Here is a 21,457-nt window from a genome sequence, read left to right as displayed (position 1 = left end):
TTTTAAGCACTTAGTGTTTTTATTAACTTATGTGCTGGATGCTGCACATCCCTGATCTTAGTATGTTCCTTACTTTCACTAATGGGAGACCAAGTAGTTCTCTCTCACTTCTCAGTTGGTAAGAATTATTAAGCAGAATGGAAGTGAAACTGTTTTATGGATAATTGTCTTTTTATTAGGTGGAGAACTCTGTGCTTCTCCCCTTAGACAAGTGTCAATCATCCTGCATATGTTCTTTGCTTCCTACCTTAATTGTGGGTAAATTATGTATTTTTATCTCATGTAGATGTTGGCAAAATCTAAGCAGCTGTGGGGCTGAAAATGAAACTATATACATACTAGAAATACAAAGATTACTGCACTCCTGTCAGGTAGAGTCCTGGCATTCTTTGAAATGTCAATGCAGTACTCTGAATTACTTTAACAGGCTTCCAGTGCCATTCAAATGCACTTAAGTGGATGTTTTCTATTCATAATGCCCAACACAGAAATACAAAACAGGAAATGATCACCAGTTTAAATGTTAATGACCTGTTTGCTGTTATAGATAAAGCAAATTGTTGTTTTGCTTATTCAAGGTTTTTTTTTTCATTAGGAAACTGATGAAAAATGTAGTAATACTGGATGTGAGGTACTGAATTTGTATGTTAGAGCAAATTTTCTTCTGATGTTTTTTCCTACTTGGGTGGTTTCTATGGTTAGACACAATGCTTACAGTAACTTGCATTTTCAGAGGGGCTTAAGCCCCACTCCGTAAAAAGAGATTTTGCAAGTTATTTTTTTCATGTTTGGCTTTATAGTATCATTTAAATTGATTTTATTGTCAAAAGCTTGAATACAATAATGTGCGTCAAGTTTGACCTCTTGTGATACAGATGCCCTGCCTCTCTGTGAAATTAAAAGGGATTATAGTTGTACAACTCATGAAACCATTGATCATCATGTCAGGAGATTTCTAGAGTCAAAATTTTATTTTATCAACTTTAAATTAATATAGGTTTATAAGAAGTTATTAGGCATACTATCCTGGAGACCATTAGGGAACTTGGCCCAAATTCCCAACTGCTCTAAAGCACTGTCTGGTTAACTGACTTAAGATCACACAGTACATGAAGTTTGAGGGAATCAAATCCTGCACCACAGGAAGTAGTTTAACAGTAATATATAATCTTATGCTTTTACATTTCTATTATATTCACTGTCATTATGACCACTCAAGAGTTGCTGTTTCAGTTTTGCTTAATTTTTTATCTAGTGCCTGGGGTCAAGCACAAAGTTTCAAAGTGAAATACTTTTTTATTCTTCACACTTCCTTTGATTAAGAAGGGATTCCCAACAAAGAAGAGACAGATCTGAAAAAACATATGTCAAAAAAAGAAAAACCATAACAAAGACCAGTCAAACCACACAGGATGAAACAATATAGTCTAGCATAGAAAAATATCATGTTCATTGTTTACAAAGTAATCTGAAAAAAATGCAAAGAAAAACTTGTTTCAGATAAATTAAATCGTCAGTTATTTGAACCAAACATCCTGCACTTCCTGGTAACAGAAGATGATTCCACAGCAAAATATTAACATTAATAAGAGTCCCTTGGTGTCCCTCCTCAGTACCTCTCCTCTAGGGAATCTTCCCTCTCATAAGGTGAATTTCTAATGGTTATCTCCATGCGATGATCTCGTAGCTCCCCTTCTTCCAGGGAGTCTCGTTTAGAATCTCGATCATCAGTCTGTAAAAACAGAAAAAGAGAAAAGAAGCAGAAAATGTAAAAACAATGAGAAAAGGAATAAACAGAGACTTTTACTTATTTATCTTTATTTTACAAACCCTATCTCCTTACACTGCAGGAAAACTATATCTGGTTTCTAATTCATTTTACTTGGCAGACACATCCAGCAAAAAATTCCATGACCTCTAGCAAAGACTGTCCCTTAACTCAGTTTAGTCAATGGTTTCTCCTACCACTCTCTATAAATTTATGAAGGTGTCAGTCATTCTTCTCCTTCTTAAGCTAATATTGGACAACACAGGAAATTAACATTTAAGGCAGAGCATGGTGCAATTACTCCACAGAGTTGGAAGTCAAGACCAATACCAATCTGGTCCTATACCTAACACCTGTTCTACCAAACAGACCACACACACACACACACACACACACACACACACACACACACACACACACACACACACACACACACACACACACCAAGAGCTATATATGTAATGCAACATACATTAGACAACAGCCTCTTCGATAAAGTCACTCACCTCTACACCACCATGGACAGCTCTTCCAAGTGGCAGTCAATGAATAAAGCCAAGTCTTGAAATACGCTTTTTTTTTTCTTTTACAATCTTGAACCCCTGCCAAGAAGTTATCAGTCTGTGGCATGTTTAAATAGAAACAGGTAAGATGAACAATGTTTCTGTTCCTCTACATGAATGAATAATCAAGAAGGTTTTGTATTTTGACTTGGGCATGTACAAGCAACACAATACTTGACCAGATGGTGACATTTTATAGGCAAAATACAACTGAACAGCAGGATAGTACTTTTGTTTTAGTAAACTTACCACAATAGCAGATGTTCAAATGATCACTGGTGCAGTAGCCTTAGCTATGAGTTATATGCTGCCAAGGATATAATAGCTGGTCAGGTTTCAAAGCTTCAAGGCACAACCCACTCGCCCAGTCAGCTCAAACTGAGCTAACTAAAAAGTCAGCTCAAACTGAGCTAACTAAAAAGACAGCTTTGGGGCAACAGGCCTTGTATAGCTTTCATGTCAACAGACAGAGGGAAGCTGAGCCCTGAAAAAGCAATGCTGGGGAAACAAAAAGTTTACTTGCACAGCTGTACTACGTTCATCACACTGATCATTGCTTCAGTAGCCTTAACTATTTACCCTCCCTTATTATATTTGGAAGGTGGAAGGAAAGAGGTCCAGGAGCCACAGCAGAATGGTCCTAGCAAAGCCGAATCTAGACCTAGAGAAGGAATCAAGCTTGCAGTGCTTTGTAAAAGTATGTACAGAGGACAAAGGTCATGCTTCTAGAATACATCTAAAATCTAACCCTTTCCAAAAAGCCATAGAGGAAGCCAAAGCCCTGGTAGACTGGGTTTTGACCCTTCCTAGAACAGTTTTGTTGTGACAAGTATAACAAAAGATAAAAGCCTTAGACAACCATTTGGAAATGGTCTGTTTTGACATAGGTCATCCCTTCTTCTTACCTTCACAAGAAATGAATAACTTATCAGAAGATTTAAAAGATTTAGTTCTGTCAAGACAGTACCAGAGTTGTCTGTGGGCATACAAAGGTATGGAGTATCCTTTCGCCATTTTTAAATTCAGGGAAGAAAATGAAGAGATAGATAGTTTGGCTTAAAGTAAACTTGGATACCACTAAGTATAAAAAGCGACGGGTTCTCAAAGAAACCCTGTCTCTGTGGAAAATGAGAAAGGGTTGACTGACCATAAGGACTTGCAACGCAGACACCTTTCTTTCAGAGGTCAGAGCAATAAGTAAATCAGTTTTCCATGTTAAAAACATCATGTTAGCCAGGTTAGCTGTTTCAAATCAAGAAAGTGTTAGCTTCTCTAACACAAAATTAAGATCCCAAGGAGGGACCAGCAGTTTTCTTGGAAATCTCTTAAGCAAAACCCCTTTCAAAACCATTCTACATGAGAATGTATTGAAAGAGGAGGATCCATGAGCAGACGTGGTGAAATGGTCAATAAATAAACCTTGATGGAAGAGTAATAAAGATTACAAGTCAGTAACTCAAACAAATATTGTAAAACCAGAGAACAACTAGCCCTGAATGGGTGCTAGTTATGTTACTGGCACCAATCAGAAGACCTTCTCATTTTGCTAATATATGATCTTATAATAGCACGCTTTCTTGCCTTCATTAATACTGGCTGCACGTGGTCAGTAAACAACTGCCTAAAGAGAATTAAGACACTATCATCCAGGCAGGCAGTTCAAGTTGACAGAGGTTGGGGTGTACCAAACACCTCTGCTCTTGCCTGAGTAGATCCATTCTTGTAAGGAAAGCTGTGATAACTGCCCCTGGCCATTTCCAAAAGAAGGAAGAACCACTGTTGCCTGGGCCAGAAGGAAGGGAGTTACCACAATGATCTTGGTGGATTCTTTCTGAATCTTCAGAAGTATCCTGGATATCAATGGAAAGGGTGGAAAAGCTTTTAGGAAAATTCTTATTCAAGGAAAAGAAAAGGCATTTGTCTTCCAGGCCTTCTTGCATGGGGTCCTGGAACAGAATCTTGCCAGCTGAATGTTCAGACAGGAGGCAAACAGGTCAAATCTAGGAACTCCCATTGATGATCAAATCTTGGAAGACCCTTGATCTTTCATAAGGGTCTGCCTTGCCCTGATCAGCTTGTCTGCCGCACAATTTTGTTCTGATGGAATGGAGGATGCCTGTAGAGTGAGATTGTGCTGCGAAGCTATATCACAAGCTAACATGGCTGGTCTGCAAATGAGGTATGACCTGGTTCCCCGTTGTTTGTTGATGTACCACACGACTCTAGTATTGTCTTTAACAATCTAAAGTGATCCTGAAGACCAAAGATGATTCAGAGACTTGAGTGCCTTGATAATGGCAAGCACCCCTTTTATGTATACAAGTTATTGCATCTATACTTGCTGTCCCACGCACCTTGCACTTTTATCCCTCCTGAAACTGCTCCAAAAACAAAATCTGAGGCACTTATGGTGACTGACCACTTTAGAACAGGGAAGGAGAAGAGGAGACCCAGATTTAGGGGAAATTTGCCATCTCCACCAAGTGATTTCTCTTCTGAAAAATCCCAGCACTAGGATTTAAAAAGACAAAGAATTTTGGTGCTGGGACCAGAGAGACTTCAGATACCACAGTCATGTGGAGTCTTGCCAGAGTTACCAAGATGACCATAGATGCCAAGACACCCACAATCCCAAGGAATTCCATAACAGTGACCAAAGTCTGAGTGGAAAAGCCTTAGAAATAAATCTAGATATAAATATTTTTTTTTCCTGTGGAAGGAAAGATCTTTGAACTGTGGTGTCTAGCTGACATACCAGGAAAACAATTCTGTGTAATGGAGTCAAAAAATACTTCTGAATGTTCTCTTGGAACTCCGACTTCTGCAAGAGATCTCTTGCCCAATTGAGAGATTTTTGAGTGTCTGAAAATGTCTTTGCAAAGATAAGCAAATTGCCTAAATATTGAAAATGTGGATACCTTACAGCCTGCAATGAGCTGTCACTGCAGCTAGGCATTTGTGAACACTCTTGGTGAGGTAGATAGTCCAAATATAAAGACTGACAGCTGGTAATGTGACCCAGACACACAAAACCTTAAACACATTTAGTCTGCATGAATAGGGATGTGATAAACATCTTTTAAACCTAGTGTTACCAGGAAACTTGAATGAGGAAGAAGGGATAAACTGTGAAGTAACAACATTTTGAACTTAAACGTTACCAAAAACAGGTTTAAGAAAGAAAGATCAAGAACTGGTCCCCAAGCATTTTCTTTCTTTGGCACTAAAACATGCTTCAATAAAAAAAACTTTCACACACTAGGAAGGTGGAATTGGTTGTCTCTCTCACTGGGATAGCACATGATAAAGGCCAAGTGGAAATAACAGAGTCCTGTCTGGTGATTAGGAATTATCCTCTGAAAAGGAGGGATTTTCTCCACTGCCACCTGTAACCTTGATGAATGTCTTCCAGAACCCATTTGTCTGAAACTATCTGTTGTCACAGAGATAAACAGAGGTTCAGAATTCCTAGAAAGGAAAAAGGACTGCCAGGGTGGGAGTGGGGAGAAGGCCCCTTACAGTCATTCTGACTTGTAACGTGCTCATGAATTCATTTTGGAAGCCCAATGCAATTTCTTATTAAACGTCTGTTTATCTGCATTTTGTTGAGACTGTATTTTGTTTTTTGCCAAAACAATGAAAAAGAGATTATTTGTATCATTTTGACCATTTCATGCATTTTCATCATCTGTGCATCAAAGGAAACAAAAAAACTAAATCTCTAGCCAAAGGAGAATGTAAAATCACAATTTTCCATTATTTGGAAGGTTCTGAGAACACAGCCAGGCAAACCTCTTCAATAAAGTACCAGTGGCCACAGCCGCACTGTAAACAAGGACTAGTGACTTGTACAATGGAAGACAATATTATTTAATGTACATCTTTCCTCATAAGAACAAACTGCAGACCAAAACATTCCTCATACTTTCACAATTAGTCAGAATAAACTAACGTGATCCTGACAATTCAAAATTCAGAAAATCAAAGTTGCAGAAGCATACACTTTTCCCCCATAATTAATAATTTTCCCATTTTTACCAGAAAGAGTAGGATTGGAATTAACTAAATGTTCAGCAGCAGTAGGATTAACTAAACCTATAGCTGCTGGGTTAGATTTGGGAAGAGAGTTTATAAAAACTTAAAATACTGAGGACATTTATACATTCTATGTTTTCAGGGAAAGTAGGCTGACTATCAGAAAAATCACTGGCAGTGACACAAAGAAAAACATCAAAGTAAATAGAAATGGAGGAGGAATTGGTCAAGTTTGTACAAATTCTTTCTGTAATAGCTCATAGTTTATTTTATTTTTTTCTGAGGGACTGAGAAACCTCAGTCTTCTTTCACTGAAAACATTGACACATTCTGGAATAATCTCAAAGAAACAGAAACCTCCACAGGGAGAATCAGAACCTCAGGTCTTCTTTCAGAGTTTGAATCATAAAACAGAGAAGAAAACTCTGCATCTGTCCCTTCATCTGCCTGTCCAGATTCAGAATCTCTCAATGAAAACAGCTCTCTTTCTTTTACCAGAATCTACCTTAAAAGAATAAACAACAGAGTGAATTAAACCCTGAGCTAGACCCAGTAAACTACTCCTGTCTAAGAAAATTTGAGGAGGAGGTGATACATGTTTAGTTTTCTCTTTCTTTTTGGCAGGAAAAATGGGGCTAAGAGTGTTATTAATGGCAACAGCTTTCCAGGGATGAGCACAATATTCTGCCAAAACATTGAAGTATTTTCTGTTTTCTCTCCCAGAACTGACAAGAGGGATCTACCTTGCTCGTTGAGGGGACCCCACCATTCTCAGAGGAAGTAGCTAACCCTTGGTCCATAGTGGTTGTAGGTGCTACACCAAGGTATCCAGGGTAAAACAGTGACTGGTTTGGGAAACAAGTAACAGCCACAGCAGTCACCCACCTGCAGCTGAGCCAAATTGCTAGCCTGCTGTGGGGGACAAAGGCTGTTTGCTTAACTTTTTCTTTTTGCGGCTGAAGGACTGCCCATGGGACTGGTAGTTTGTTCCATGGTGAAAAAGAAATTACTGCCTCCTTCCCAGGGAAAACAAGCAGCAAAAGCCAGTACAAATCTGTCAATTTTTCACACAAAACATAGTTAAAAGCACTTGCCAGCCTCCAGTTTCAGAAAACAGTTTTCAGTTACATTAAACAACTGTAAACTGACAAAGTACAGTTGTGTACCTACCATAAATGTTGCAGTCATTACACTTGGGTTATCCTGCTGGCAGGCTACCCGCAGTCGGCCTGAATTCCAAAGTCTTGGTCCGGCGTCGGTTGCTGTCGCCTCTTCCCTGACGTCAGTGCGCCAGCGGTATAAAAGATGCAGCTGACGCCATTTTCTTCAGTTTTTCTTGCCCCAGATGTCAGGTACCCCCAAAAGGGTAGGCTAAATAAATTTGCAAATAAAAAGTCATGCACTAAAATAAACATTACCTTCTTCTACAAGCAAATACACCACATAGGTTGTATAGATAGGTCCCAGCAATGATAGGGGGATGGTGGGAGGGTAACCTGGACTGCAACAGTGAATACACTAGAACATATACATTTATGGTAGGTACACAACTGTACTATGTTCATCGTGTTTCACTGTTGCAGTCATTACACTTGGGTTGAATCCCAAAGTTGAGGTTGGGCGGCTGGGTCTAAATAGGATTAGGAGTGGCTATGAGGCCCTGCAAAATTGTAGTGGCAAAGCCTGCTCTGGATTTAGAGTAAAGAGGTAATTGATAGTGCTTGGTAAAAGTGTGCACTGAACTCCAAGTTGCAGCCTCCAAAATTTCATTGGTTGGTACTCCTCTGAGAAAAGCTGCTGATGTGGCTGCTGCCCTGGTAGAATGTGGCCTAATATTCTTAGGCACTGATTTGCCATGCTGTGCATAGCAGAAACGAATGCAGTGTCCTATACATTTTGAAATAGTCTGTTTTGAAATAGCCTTTCCTTGTGATCCTGCAGCGTAAGCCACAAAAAGTTGCTCAGTTTTTCTGAAAGCTTTTGTTTTGTCCAAGTAGAAGCGTAGCTGTCTGTGCATGTCCAAAGAGTGCAGAAGTCTCTCCCCCTTATTCTGGGGATTTGGATAAAAGGTTGGCAAGTGAATGGTTTGGTTAAGAGCCACGCTGGATACTATCTTTGGCATAAATGTTGGGTTTGTCCTGAGAGAAACCCTGTCTGGATGAAAAATTATAAAAGGTTCCACTGCCATTAATGCCTGTAACTCTGAGACTCTTCTTGCTGAAGTTATTGCTAGGAGCAGAGCAGTTTTCCATGATAAGAATTTTATCTCAGCTGTATTGGCTGGCTCAAAAGGAGGCAGTGTGAGCTTTTCCAAGACAAAGTTGAGGTCCCATGTTGGTATAGGTGCTGTCCTCAGGGGTCTTATGTTTTTTGCCCCTCTGAGGTACTATCTTAGTTGTGGATGAGAGAAAATAGGAGGTTCCGTATTGTAATGAGCTGAAATGGCAGAGGCATGGATCTTTATTGATGAGAAGGATAGGCCTTTATCCAGCATCTCCGTTAGGTATTGTAAAATCTGAGGGATATTAGGAACAAGCGGTTCAAGTTCTTGTGCCTGGTTCCAAGCACAGAATCTCTTCCATTTTTCTGCATAAGATTTCCTGGTGATGGGCCTCCTGGCTTCCAAAATGACATCCATAACTGCTTTAGAGAAAGATGTGGTCTGAGTGGCTATACTATTCGCCAAGCAGCCAGATTTAAGGTTCTGAGTTGGCTGTGGAGGATCTGATTGTTTTGTTGGGTTAGCAGATGAGGAATTTGAGGTAAAGTCCAGGCTGGCCCTTGAGACAAGGTCTTTAGGATTGGGTACCAGTGCTGGCATGGCCAGTCTGCAGAATTATTTTTGGCTTCTCTTGTCTGACCTTTAAGAGTACCTTGGGGAGTAGAGGCAGTGGAGGATAGGCGTAAACTGTTAGGCTTTTCCAGCTGAATGATAGAGCATCCACCTTCATGCTTGTGAGTGATCAGTCCTTGTGCAGAATTTCTGTAGTTGGCAGTTGTAAGAGGAGGCGAACAGATCTATGTCTGGGCATCCCCATTTCTTTGTTATCAAGCTGAAGACTTGTGGATCTAGCTTCCACTCATGAGGGTCCATGAGGTTTCTGCTTAGTTCGCCTGCCAAAGTATTTTTCTTTCCTGGCAGAAACTGTGCCTGCAGATGTACTTGATAGGCCAGTGTTGTGTTCCACAAAGTCATGGCTTGCCTGCAGAGGGGGTAGGAATGTGTGCCCCCTTGCTTGTTTATGTACCACATGACTGTAGTATTGTCCATATTTAGTAGTAGTTGTCCTGGATGTAGTAGATCCTTGAAGGCTGTCAGGGCATTCTGTACAGCTAGCATCTCTTTTTGATTGATATGAAGATGCATTTGATCTGTGGGCCACATGCCCTGTATACATTTTCCCGCCATGTGTGATCCCCAAGCATAATCCAATGCATCTGTTGTTTGTGTCTGCCTGGCTGTGGGTAAAGTGAAAGGCTGTCCCTTGTTGTGGTGACAGGCCAGTGCCCACAATCGAAACTCCTGTTGCAGGCAGGGAATGAGAGTAATTATTGTTTCCAGGCTGTGGCAATGTTGAGTCCAAACACTTTTTAGATACCATTGTAGCTTCCTCATATGCAGTCTTGCATATGGAATTAGCAGGATGCAGGATGCCATGAAGCCCAAAGCCTGCAGAATTTTTCTTGCAGGTAGCTGGGTCTTTGTTGCCATCATTTGAAAGTAATGAGTCAGTTGCCTTTGTTTGTCTGGCGTGAGATAAGCCATCTGGGCAGTTGTATTTAAGTTTGCACCCAGGAATATTATCTCGAGAGGGCACTAGTTTTGATTTCTTTTTGTTTACTGTGTACCCTAGGCAAGTTAGTAATCTTTTTACAAATGCCAGATGCTTTAGTAGAATGTCTTTGCTGTCTGCTTGAATAAGGCAGTAGTCTAAGTAAGGATATATTTGAATTCCTTTTTGTCTGCAAAATGCAATTACTGGCGCCAGGCATTTTGTGAAGACCCTGGGCGCAGTAGATAAGCCAAAGGGCAGTGCATAATTGGTAATGCATTGAGCCAGCTACGAATCTGAGGTATCTTCTGCAAGACTGTCTGATTGGGACATGCAGGTATGCCTCTTTAAGGTCCCAAGTCACTAGCCAAGCCTTTTTGGCCAGCATGGGTAGAAGTTGCTGCAGTGTCAACATTTTGAATTTTGGAACGTCCAGCAAAGTATTTAGAGTAGACAGATCCAGTATTGGTCTCCAAGCTTTTTCCTTTCTGGGTACCAAGAAATGTCTTGAGTAAAATCCTTGTCCCTGCTCTTGCTGTGGCACTTTTTGAATAGCCCTCATGCCCATGAGAGCAGAAATTTGTTTTTGTGCCTCTGCCCATTGATTGTGTGGCAGGTCTGGCACACCTTTTGGCCTTGGAAGGGTGTGAAAGTGGAACATGTAACCCTGGGAAACAATATTCAGTACCCATTTGTCTTGGGTAATTGTGTGCCAATTTTGTGAGAAAAGTGCTAGTTTTCCCCCTAAGGGGGCCTCCAAAAGATAAGTGCTTGGCATTGGTAGAGGGAAGTCATTGGGACTGTTTCCTATAGGGTTGTGATTTGTCTTCGCCGCCTTTGGGGGCTGAAGCACCCCACTGCTTAGGTCTGTATGTGCCTTGTGGCTGAGATCTGCCTCTTGGGCATCTGTATCTGCCTCTTTGTGGCCTGTCTGACACTGGAAAGGACCATTTTTTTGAAGGCCAGTTCCTGCTAAATCTGGGTGGCTGAACCTTTAAGAAATCCTTTACTGTCTGCATTGATTTTGCTTTATCCTCCATTTTTCTTTAACACCTCTTCTGTTCATCCAACAATTTTGCTTTAACATGATCAGGTAAACTTTGTTCTTTTAACCAAGCATGCCTTCGAATGACGGAACCTGTAACTGCGGCTCTGCAAGAAGCCTCTAAGGAATCAAAACCACATTGCAAAGTATGCTTTCCCACTTGTTCAGCTGCATGCAATAAATCCTGCATTTCCTTATTTTCTGGACATTTTGAGCTTGAAAGCATTTTCTGTTTGAGTAAAGACATTATATATTGCTGGTATTTGAGCATGTGAAACTGGCAGTTTAAAGCCCTTACAGCTAAAGTAGCAGAGGTGTAAACTTTTTCCCCCATCTGTCCAGTGCTCTAGAATCCCTATCTGAGGGAACAGGATTTTTTTGCAGTGGAAGCCTCGACTCCTTTGGGACCCTGAGAAATAGTTTCTGGGTCAGCAGCAGGGTTTTTATAAAGAAATGTATGTGAATCTGGGACCCTGTAGTACCTATCTGGCTTAACTTGTGCAGGGGGTAAAGAATCAGGAGACAAACTGGATTCAGTAAAAACATCATCAACAATATGTAGTACAGGGGGAATAGCAAGGGGCCTGTGCTGAGGCAGTAAAAGAAAATCTCTGAGCCTTTTCTTGGATTCTGAATAACCCTGGCTCTCCCAATGGAAATGCTCCCTCATGGTGTGCAGGGTTTCCCCAAAAGAGTAATCCTCACGAGGAGAGGCTGAAGGGATAGATTCTCCAGCGTCACAATCCTCATAGGGAGGAAGAGAATATCCCTGTTCTGAAGAGGAATCAGAGGAAATAGAAGCCTGGTCAGAGGAATCAGTGTCAGTATCTTGCCTAGGCCTTTTAATCAGGAGGGGGATGGGAACCCCTGATAAGAGTAATTAGGTCCTCAGCCATTTTAAGCATCTGTTTCTTTGGCTGCCCAGGTGAATGCTGTACTTGTTTCTTTGTCTTTATATGTGTTTTAGACTTTGCCTTGGCTGCTGAAGTAGTCTTGATAGTAAGCTGTGTAGGTCTGAAAACACCCTCAGAAGCCGATGCCTGCTCAGTGGCTCTGGACCCATCTGAGGGAATAGTTTCCGTAGGCCCAATACCTTGAGTTTCCAGAGGCCTAGTTGTCTCCACGTGGGAGTCAGAGGCGGCCTGTGGCTCTGAGGTAGCGGGTGTCAGGGGCTGCGAAAGCACCTGAGAACCGGCGACTGGCCTAGAAGAGGCTTCGTCGTCGGTTTTGGACCTCGGATGCCTATCCTTTCCTTTGTCCTTGCGCTTTTTATGAATTCCGGTCGTCGGTTGTTCCGATGGCATTATATAGTTAAATCTTCGGCCAAAGTAATGTAAAGCAAAATCGAACCGACACTTAATAGTGTGTTGGTTGAATCTAGCGCAAAACTGACAACTAGCAACATCATGGTCGGGGCCTAGGCAAGGAATACAGTAAGAATGAAAATCCTTATGAGGTATTTGCTTCCCACAAGAAATACAATTGTTAACTTTTACTGACATCGGTCTGGAGCAAGAAAAAGTTTCCCCAACGGGGTACTTCGCTTTATTGAAGACTTCGTATCTGAAACTCAATTTCGAAAATCTCAGGAGTCGGCCGACCAGCACTTGCGACCTGCTTTTGCTTCGGGCACCACGCGGCAAGAAAGACTGAAGAAAATGGCGACGGCTGCATCTTTTATACCCCTGGCGCACTGATGTCAGGGAAGAGGTGACAGCAACCGACGCCGGACCAAAACTTTGGAATTCAGGCCGACTGCGGGTAGCTTGCCAGCAAGATAACCCAAGTGTAATGACTGCAACAGTGAAACACGATGAACATCAGTCCATTAAACACAAACTCCCAGCTTAAAATAACTTTTCTAAACAGGAAGTAATATAAAAACAATTTTTAAAGTGGAAGGTTTTTCCCCAAAGGAAACTTACATGCCCAGCAAAAGAACAGCACAAGCAATGAGCATATGAGAATGGGAAGTCCAGCCATTCAACAGTACTTCAGTGTCTGGACATCCTTTTACTGGCATATGCTCAATTTACAATGGGCACTCTGACTGGGCTGTACAAATCAGCCTGCATGTTTTGGAATGGTAATAAGCCTTTATTGTACACTTCTTCTTACCTTTTAACACAAATGCTGTAATTCTGTATAAACCTACCTTAAACTTACCTTAAAACACATCGAAAGAGCTTTACATAAGATTGCTCCAGCATACAAAATGTAATTCTTCCTAATATAAAAAACTATCCCATCCTTTCCTCTTTCAAAAAATTACAAAATGCATACTACTGCAGCACAATGCAAATTCACCACTTCAAAAATAATCAGAAGTGGCACATTTTCATATCCCTTTCATTTCACCTACTTATTTATTACATTTATTAACCAGGTTAAGTGAACTAGTGCAAGAACTTCTTAGCCACCACCACCTGGGCCTAAAGGTAATCACAATACTACATACATATCCAATAAACAAGCAGAAAGACAAATGTCTGAGAAGCACAGTTAAGGATATGAACACAAAGCAGAAACAATAAGCAAAAAGAACTGAAACACAAGCAGATAATACAAGATTTACAGAGAAAATATGTACACTCAAGTAAATCCACTTGGTTGTGAATATTCCTCTTCTGTCTGTAATGCTGTCTGCCTACACGAAAAGTACAGTTGTGTACACTTACCATAAATGTAGATGTTCGATGTTCGAGTGTATTCACTGTTGCAGTCATTACATTTGGGTAATCCTGCTGGCAGGTTGCCCTCAGTCGGCCTGAATTCCAAAGTCTTGGGTCCTGCGTTGGCTGCTGTTGCCCCTTCCCTGACGTCAGGTCGTCAGGGGTATAAAAGAAGGAGCAGACACCATTTTCTTCAGTTTTTCTTGCCCCAGATGTCAGGTGCCCCCTAAAAGGGTAGCCAAAATTTATATAGTTATAAAATTACATGCACCAATATAAACTTGACCTTCATCTACAAGCGAATACACCACATAGGTTGTATAAATCAGAGAAGGAAAGATAAGTTCCAGCAGAAAAAAGGGGGATGGCGGGTGGGTAACCTGGACTGCAACAGTGAATACACTCGAACATCTACATTTATGGCAAGTGTACACAATTGTACTATGTTCTTCGTGTTTCACTGTTGCAGTCATTACATTTGGGTAGAGTCCCAAAGCTATGGTTGGGAGGCTGGAGCTAAACAGTATTAGGAGCGGCTATGAGGCCCTGCAGAACTGCAATGGCAAAGCCTGCCCTGGATTTAGAGTAGAGTGGCAGATGATAGTGCTTTGTAAAGGTGTGCACTGAACTCCAAGTAGCAGCCTCTAAAATGACTTTGGTTGCTACTCCCCTGAGAAAGGCTGCTGAAGTGGCTGCAGCTCTAGTTGAATGTGGCCTAATGCCCTTAGGCACTGGCTTGCCATGTTGAAATAGCAGAAACGAATGCAATGGGCTATCCACTTTGAAATAGTCTGCTTTGAGATAGCCTTTCCTTGTGATCCTGCAGCATATGCCACTAGTAATTGTGCTGTGTTCCTGAAAGCTTTGGTTCTGTCCAAGTAGAATCTGAGCTGTCTGTGTACGTCCAAGGAATGCAGAATTCTCTCTGCCTTGTTCTGTGGATTTGGATAAAATGTTGGCAGATGAATGGTTTGGTTAAGAGCCACACTGGACACCACTTTAGGCATAAATGTCGGGTTTGTCCTCAGAGAAACCCTGTCTGGATAAATAGTACAGTTTTGTACCTACCATAAATATAGATGTTAGAGTGTTCACCCTGCTGCAGTCATCACACTTGGGTTATCCTGCCGTCGGCCCAAGTTCCAAAGTCTTGGTCCGGCGTCGGTTGCTGTCGCTTCTTCCCTGACGTCAGTGTGCCAGGGGTATATAAGAGGCATCTGACGCCATTTTCTTTAGGTTTTCTTGCCCCAGATGTCAGGTGCCCCCAATAGGTAGGCAAAATATATATATATAGCTAGATAAAAATAAAACAATACCTTTAGACACAAGCAAATACACCAGAGAGGTTGTATAGGATAGAGTGGTATAGATAAGTTCAGCTAGTTCAGAGGGGATGGAGGGAGGGTAACCTGGACTGCAGCAGAGTGAACACTCGAACATCTACATTTATGGTAGGTACAAAACTGTACTATGTTCATCGTGTTACCCTGCTGCAGTCATCACACCTGGGTTGAATCCCAAAGCTAAGGATGGGAGGTGGAGTTAAACAGGGTTAGAAGAAGCTAGTAGGCCCTGCAAAACTGCAGTGGCAAAACCAGCTCTAGTCTTAGAATATAGAGGTAAGTGATAGTGTGCACTGAACTCAAAGTTGCAGCTTCCAGAATATCCTTGGTTGGCACTCCCCTGAGAAAGACTGCTGATGTAGCTGTAGCCCTGGTGGAGTGGGACCTAATGTTAGCAGGTACCGGTTTCCCATGATGCGTGTAGCAGAAACGTATGCAATGCCCTATCCATTTAGAAATGGTCTGTTTTGAGATGGCTTTTCCTTGTGATCCTGTAGCATAGGCTACAAAGAGCTGGTCAGATTTTCTGAAAGCCTTAGTTTTATCCAAGTAGTAACATAATTGCCTGTGAATGTCCAAAGAGTGCAGGAGTCTTTCTCCTTTGTTCTGGGGGTTTGGGAAAAAGGTGGGCAAATGAATGGTTTGGTTTAGGGCCACACTGGATACCACCTTTGGCATAAAGGAAGGGTTAATTCATAGAGAGACTCTGTCTTGATGAAAAATTAGGAAAGGCTCCACTGCCATTAGTGCCTACAGCTCTGAGACTCTTCTAGCTGAGGTTATTGCTAGTAGCAGGGCAGTTTTCTATGAAAGAAATTTTAAATCAGCTGAAAAGGCTGGTTCAAAGGGCGACAGTGTAAGCTTTTCCAGAACAAAGTTGAGATCCCAAGTAGGTGTTGGTGCTCTCCTTGGCGGTCTTATGTTCTTAGCCCCTCTGAGGTACTGTCTTAGGAGTGGATGTGAGAATAAAGGAGGATCCGTGTTGTAATGAGCTGAAATTGCTGAGGCGTGGATATTAACAGATGAAAAGGAAAGTCCTTTGTGCAATATCTCAGTTAAATATTGTAGAATCTGAGGAATATTTGGATCAAGTGGATTTTGGCCTTTAGCCTGGTTCCAGGCGCAAAATCTTTTCCATTTGTCTGAATAGGTTTTCCTGGTGCTGGGCCTCCTGGCCTCCAGAATGACATCCATAACAGCTTTGGATAGAGGTGTTGGCTGGTTGTTTATGTAATTTGCCATGCGGCCAGGTTTAAAGTCTTGAGCTGGCTGTGTAGAATCTGATTGTCTCGCTGGGTGAGCAGGTGAGGAATTTGTGGTAAAAGCCATGGTGGGCCGTGGGCCATGTTCCTTAGAATTGGATACCAATGCTGGCGTGGCCAGTCTGGTGCAATGAGTATCATTTGTGGCCTCTCTAATCTGACTTTCAGCAGTACCTTTGCTAGAAGAGGCAGTGGAGGAAAGGCATACACTGTTAATGTTTTCCAACTGAATGAGAGGGCGTCCACTTTTCAAGCTTGTGGCTGGAATGTCCTTGTGCAAAATTTTTGAAGATGGTAGTTTTGGGGGCTTACAATCAGATCTATGTCTGGGCGTCCCCATTTTTGAGCTATCATTGCAAATACTTGTGGATCTATTTTCCACTCGTGTGGATCCATGATGTTTCTGCTTAGGTCGTCTGCCAATCTTTTTTTCTTTCCTGGCAGGAATTGTGCTTGTAATTGAACCTGGTAAGACAGTGCAGTGTTCCACAAGGTCATTCCTTGCCTGCATAGAGGGTAGGAATGTGTGCCCCCTTGCTTGTTTATGTACCACATTACTGTAGTATTGTCAGTCTTTATTGTTAGTTGTCCTGGGTGTAAGAGGTCCTTGAAAGCTGTTAGGGCATTCTGTACTGCTAGCATTTCTTTTTGATTGATATGCAGATGCCTCTGATCTGTAGTCCATTTGCCCTGAATGCACTGTCCTGCCATGTGTGCTCCCCAGGCATAGTCCGATGCATCTGTTGTCATAGTTTGCCTGGCTGTGGGTACGGTGAAAGGCTGACCCTTGTTGAGGTGACATGCCTGTGCCCACCATAGAAACTCCTGTTGAAGGCAGGGAATGAGTGGTATCACTGTTTCCAAGCTGTGGCTGTGCTGAGTCCATATGCTTTTCAGGTACCATTGTAATTTCCTCATATGCAGTTTTGCAAATGGTATTAGTAGTATGCAAGATGCCATGAATCCCAAGGCCTGCAGAATTTTTCTTGCAGGGAGTTGGGTCTTGTTGCCATTATTTTGAAATATTGAGTCAGCTGTTGTTGCTTGTCTGGCATGAGATAAGCCATCTGGGCCGTTGTATTCAAGCTGGCACCCAGGAATATTATGTTTTGTGAGGGCACTAGTTTTGATTTCTTTTCGTTTACTGTGTACCCTAGGCAACTTAGAAGGTGTTTGACAAATGCCAGATGCTTTAAAAGAATGTGCTTGCTTTCTGCTTAAATAAGGCAGTCGTCCAGGTATGGGTATATTTGAATTCCTCTTTGTCTGCAGTATGCAATTACTGGTGCCAGGCATTTTGTGAAGACCCTGGGCGCTGTAGATAGTACAGTTTTGTACCTACCATAAATGTAGATGTTCGAGTGGTTATGCTGCTGCAGTCATCACACTTGGGTTATCCTGCCGTCAGGTGGTCCCTGCAGTCGGCCTGAATTCCAAAGCCTTGGTCCGGCGTCGGTTGTCGCTTCTTCCCTGACGTCAGTGCGGCAGGGGTATAAAAGAGGCAGCCGACGCCATTTTCTTAAGTTTTTCTTGCCCCAGATGTCAGGTGCCCCAAACTAAGAAGGCAAAATAAGAAGCTTGCAAAACATACCTTAGTGAAAAACAATAGTACTAGTTGTAAGCAAATACACCATATAGACATGCATTCCAAAGGTTGATGTACATGGAGGTATAAGAAAAGCCTTGTTAGGTAGAGGGGATGGAGGGAGGGTAACCTGGACTGCAGCAGCATAACCACTCGAACATCTACATTTATGGTAGGTACAAAACTGTACTATGTTCATTGTGCTATGCTGCTGCAGTCATCACACTTGGGTAGAGTCCCAAAGCTATGGTTGGGTGGTAGGAACTAAACTAGGTTAGGTGCAGCTAAGATGCCCTGCAGAACTGCAGTGGCAAACCCAGCTCCGGTTTTTGAGTACAGAGGAAGGTGGTAATGCTTGGTGAAGGTGTGCACTGAACTCCAGGTAGCTGCCTCCAGAATGTCCTTTGTTGGGACTCCTCGGAGAAAGGCTGCTGAGGTTGCTGTAGCCCTGGTAGAGTGAGACCTAATACTAACAGGCACTGCTTTCCCATGGTGTGAGTAGCAAAAGCGGATGCAATGTGCTATCCATTTGGAGATGGTCTGTTTTGAAATAGCCTTTCCTTCTAAGCCTGGTGCACAGGATACAAGGAGTTGGTCAGATTTTCTGAAGGCCTTTGTCCTGTCCAAATAGTAACGTAACTGTCTGTGAATGTCCAAAGAGTGAAGGAGTCTTTCTCCTTTATTCTGTGGGTTTGGATAAAAGGTGGGCAAGTGTATGGTCTGATTGAGAGCCACACTGGATACTACCTTTGGCATGAAGGAAGGGTTGGTGCGTAAAGATACTCTGTCCTGATGGAAAATGATGAAAGGTTCCACTGCCATAAGAGCCTGCAGTTCTGAGACTCTGCGTGCTGAGGTGATAGCCAGCAGCAGGGCTGTTTTCCATGACAAATATTGAAGCTCTGCTGAAAAGGCTGGTTCGAAAGGAGGAAGTGTTAATTTTTCCAGCACAAAATTTAGATCCTACGTTGGAGTTGGTGGTTTTCTGGGGGGTCTTATATTTTTTGCCCCTCTGAGAAACTGTCTTAGCAAAGGATGAGAGAAAATGGGAGGAACCGTATCATAATGAGCTGAAATGGCTGAAGCATGGATCTTTATGGATGAGAAGGAAAGACCTTTGTGTAGCATCTCAGTCAGATATTGGAGTATGTGCGGAATATTTGGGATGCCAGGATTTAGGCTTCTGGCCTGGCTCCATACACAAAATCTTTTCCATTTGTCTGAGTATGTTTTTCTGGTGCTGGGCCACCTGGCCTCAAAAATTACATTTTGGACGTCCTTTGAGAGAAGTGTAGTTTGATAATTTAAGGTATTTTCCATGCAGCTAGGTTTAAGGTCCTTAGTTGACTATGAAGGATCTGAGAGTTTTGTTGGGTTAACAGCAGAGGGAATTGAGGTAAGATCCATGGAGGGCTGCGAGTCAAGTTTCGTAGTAGTGGGTACCAGTGTTGACGTGGCCAGTCCGGAGCAATGAGGATCATCTGTGGTCTCTCTGATCTGGCTTTCAGTAATACCTGGGTCAGTAGAGGCAGAGGTGGGAAGACGTAGACTGACAATGCTGTCCAACTGAATGATAGGGCATCCACTTTCCAGGCCAGGGGATGACAAGTCCTTGTGCAAAATATTTGTACCTGGCAATTGTTGGTTGAGGCAAACAGATCTATGTCTGGTGGTCCCCACCTTTGAGTTATCATGGAGAATACTTGTGGGTGTAGTCTCCACTCGTGAGGGTCTGTCAAATTTCTGCTTAATTCGTCTGCCAATTTGTTCTCCTTTCCTGGCAGGAATTGCGCTTGCAGTTGTACTTGGTAAGTTAATTCTATGTTCCACAAGTCCATTGCCTGTCTGCATAGTAGGTAGGAGTGCGTTCCTCCTTGTTTGTTTATGTACCACATAACTGTGGTGTTGTCCGTCCTTATTAGAAGTTGTCCTGGATGCAAGAGGTCCTTGAAGGCTGTTAGTGCATTTTTTACAGCTAGCATCTCCTTTTGATTGATGTGTAGTTGCCTTTGGTTTGCAGACCATTTGCCCTGTATGCATTGTCCTGCCATGTGTGCACCCCAGGCGTAGTCTGATGAATCTGTTGTCAAGGTTTGGTTTGCTGGAGGTGAGACAAAAGGAAGGCCCTTGTTTGTTGGGCATGCTTGAGCCCACCATAGAAACTCTTTCTGAAGGCAGGGAATGAGAGTTATACTTTCTTCGAGGCTGTGTCTGTGTTGGGACCATACACTTTTTAGGTACCATTGTAGTTTTCTCATATGCAGTCTTGCATATGCAATTAGTTGAATGCAGGATGCCATGTAACCCAATGCCTGCAGGAATTTCCTTGCAGTGAGCTGGGTAGAAGTTGCCATCTTTTTGAAGTACAGAGCTAGTTGTTTTTGCTTGTCTGGCGTGAGGTAAGCCATCTGGACCGTTGTATTCAAGCTGGCACCCAGGAAAAATATTTCTTGTGAGGGTATTAGTTTTGATTTCTTTTTGTTTACTGTGTACCCTAGGCAACTTAGCAACTTTGTTACAAATGCCAGATGCTGTAGTAGGATGTCTTTGCTGTCCGCTTGGATCAGGCAGTCGTCCAGATATGGACAAATTTGTATTCCTCGTTGTCTGCAGTATGCAATTACTGATGCCAGGCATTTCGTGAATACTCTGGGTGCAGTAGATAAGCCAAAGGGCAATGCAGAGAATTGATAATGCGTTTTGCCTGCCAAAAATCTGAGGTATCTTCTGCAATCTTGTCTGATAGGGACATGCAGGTATGCCTCTTGGAGGTCCAACGTTACCAGCCAAGACTCCTTGCCCAGCATGGGAAGAAGCTGCTGTAGTGTGAGCATTTTGAATTTGGGAATGTCCAGGTATGTGTTTAGAATTGAAACGTCTAAGATGGGTCTCAAGGCTTTGTCCTTTCTTGGTACTAGAAACAGTCTTGAGTAAAATCCTTGACCTTTCTCTTTTGCAGGTACCTTTTGAATTGCTTTCATGTTCATGAGAGCTGAAATTTGCTTTTGTGCCTCTGCCCGTTGGTTTGTTGGCAGATTTGGCATGCCTCTCATCCGTGATAAAGTGTGAAAATGAAATCTGTAGCCTCGGGTAATAATATCCAGAACCCATTTGTCCTTTGTTATGATGTGCCAATTTTGTGGAAAAAGAGCCAGTTTTCCTCCTAGAGGTGCTGCTTGGGCAGTTTTGCTTGGCAGGCGAAGAGGAAAGTCATTGAGTTTGTTTTCTGAAGGGTTGAGATCGGTCGTCTCCCCCTCTTTGAGTTGTTGTTTGCCATTGTCTAGGCCTGAAGGTACCTTGTGCCTGGCCTCTGCCCCTAGGGCGTCTGCACCTGCCCCTTTGGGGTCTGTCTGAAGCAGGAAAGGACCAGTTTTTTGATGGCCAGTTTCTGCTGAAGCGAGGAGGTTGCAC

At 42.5% G+C, this 21,457-nt stretch overlaps 1 protein-coding gene across 1 annotated transcript in view; it reads right to left on the bottom strand.

Moving 5' to 3' along the window:
• Positions 1–21,457, bottom strand: part of CDK11A (cyclin dependent kinase 11A) — a 2,038,318-nt gene that overhangs the window by 1,841,939 nt on the left and 174,922 nt on the right. The window contains exon 3 of the mRNA XM_044061756.1: positions 1,617–1,732. Within this exon, the coding sequence (XP_043917691.1) occupies positions 1,617–1,732 (116 nt within the window). The remainder of the gene's footprint in view (positions 1–1,616; positions 1,733–21,457) is intronic.

Source organism: Protopterus annectens, chromosome 2.part0, assembly GCF_019279795.1.
Source record: "Protopterus annectens isolate FY-2018-M chromosome 2.part0, PAN1.0, whole genome shotgun sequence".
NCBI classification, from domain to species: Eukaryota; Metazoa; Chordata; order Ceratodontiformes; family Protopteridae; genus Protopterus; species Protopterus annectens.
The sequence above is the reverse complement of the archived record's forward strand: the minus strand, read 5'-3'. Positions and strand labels throughout refer to the sequence as shown.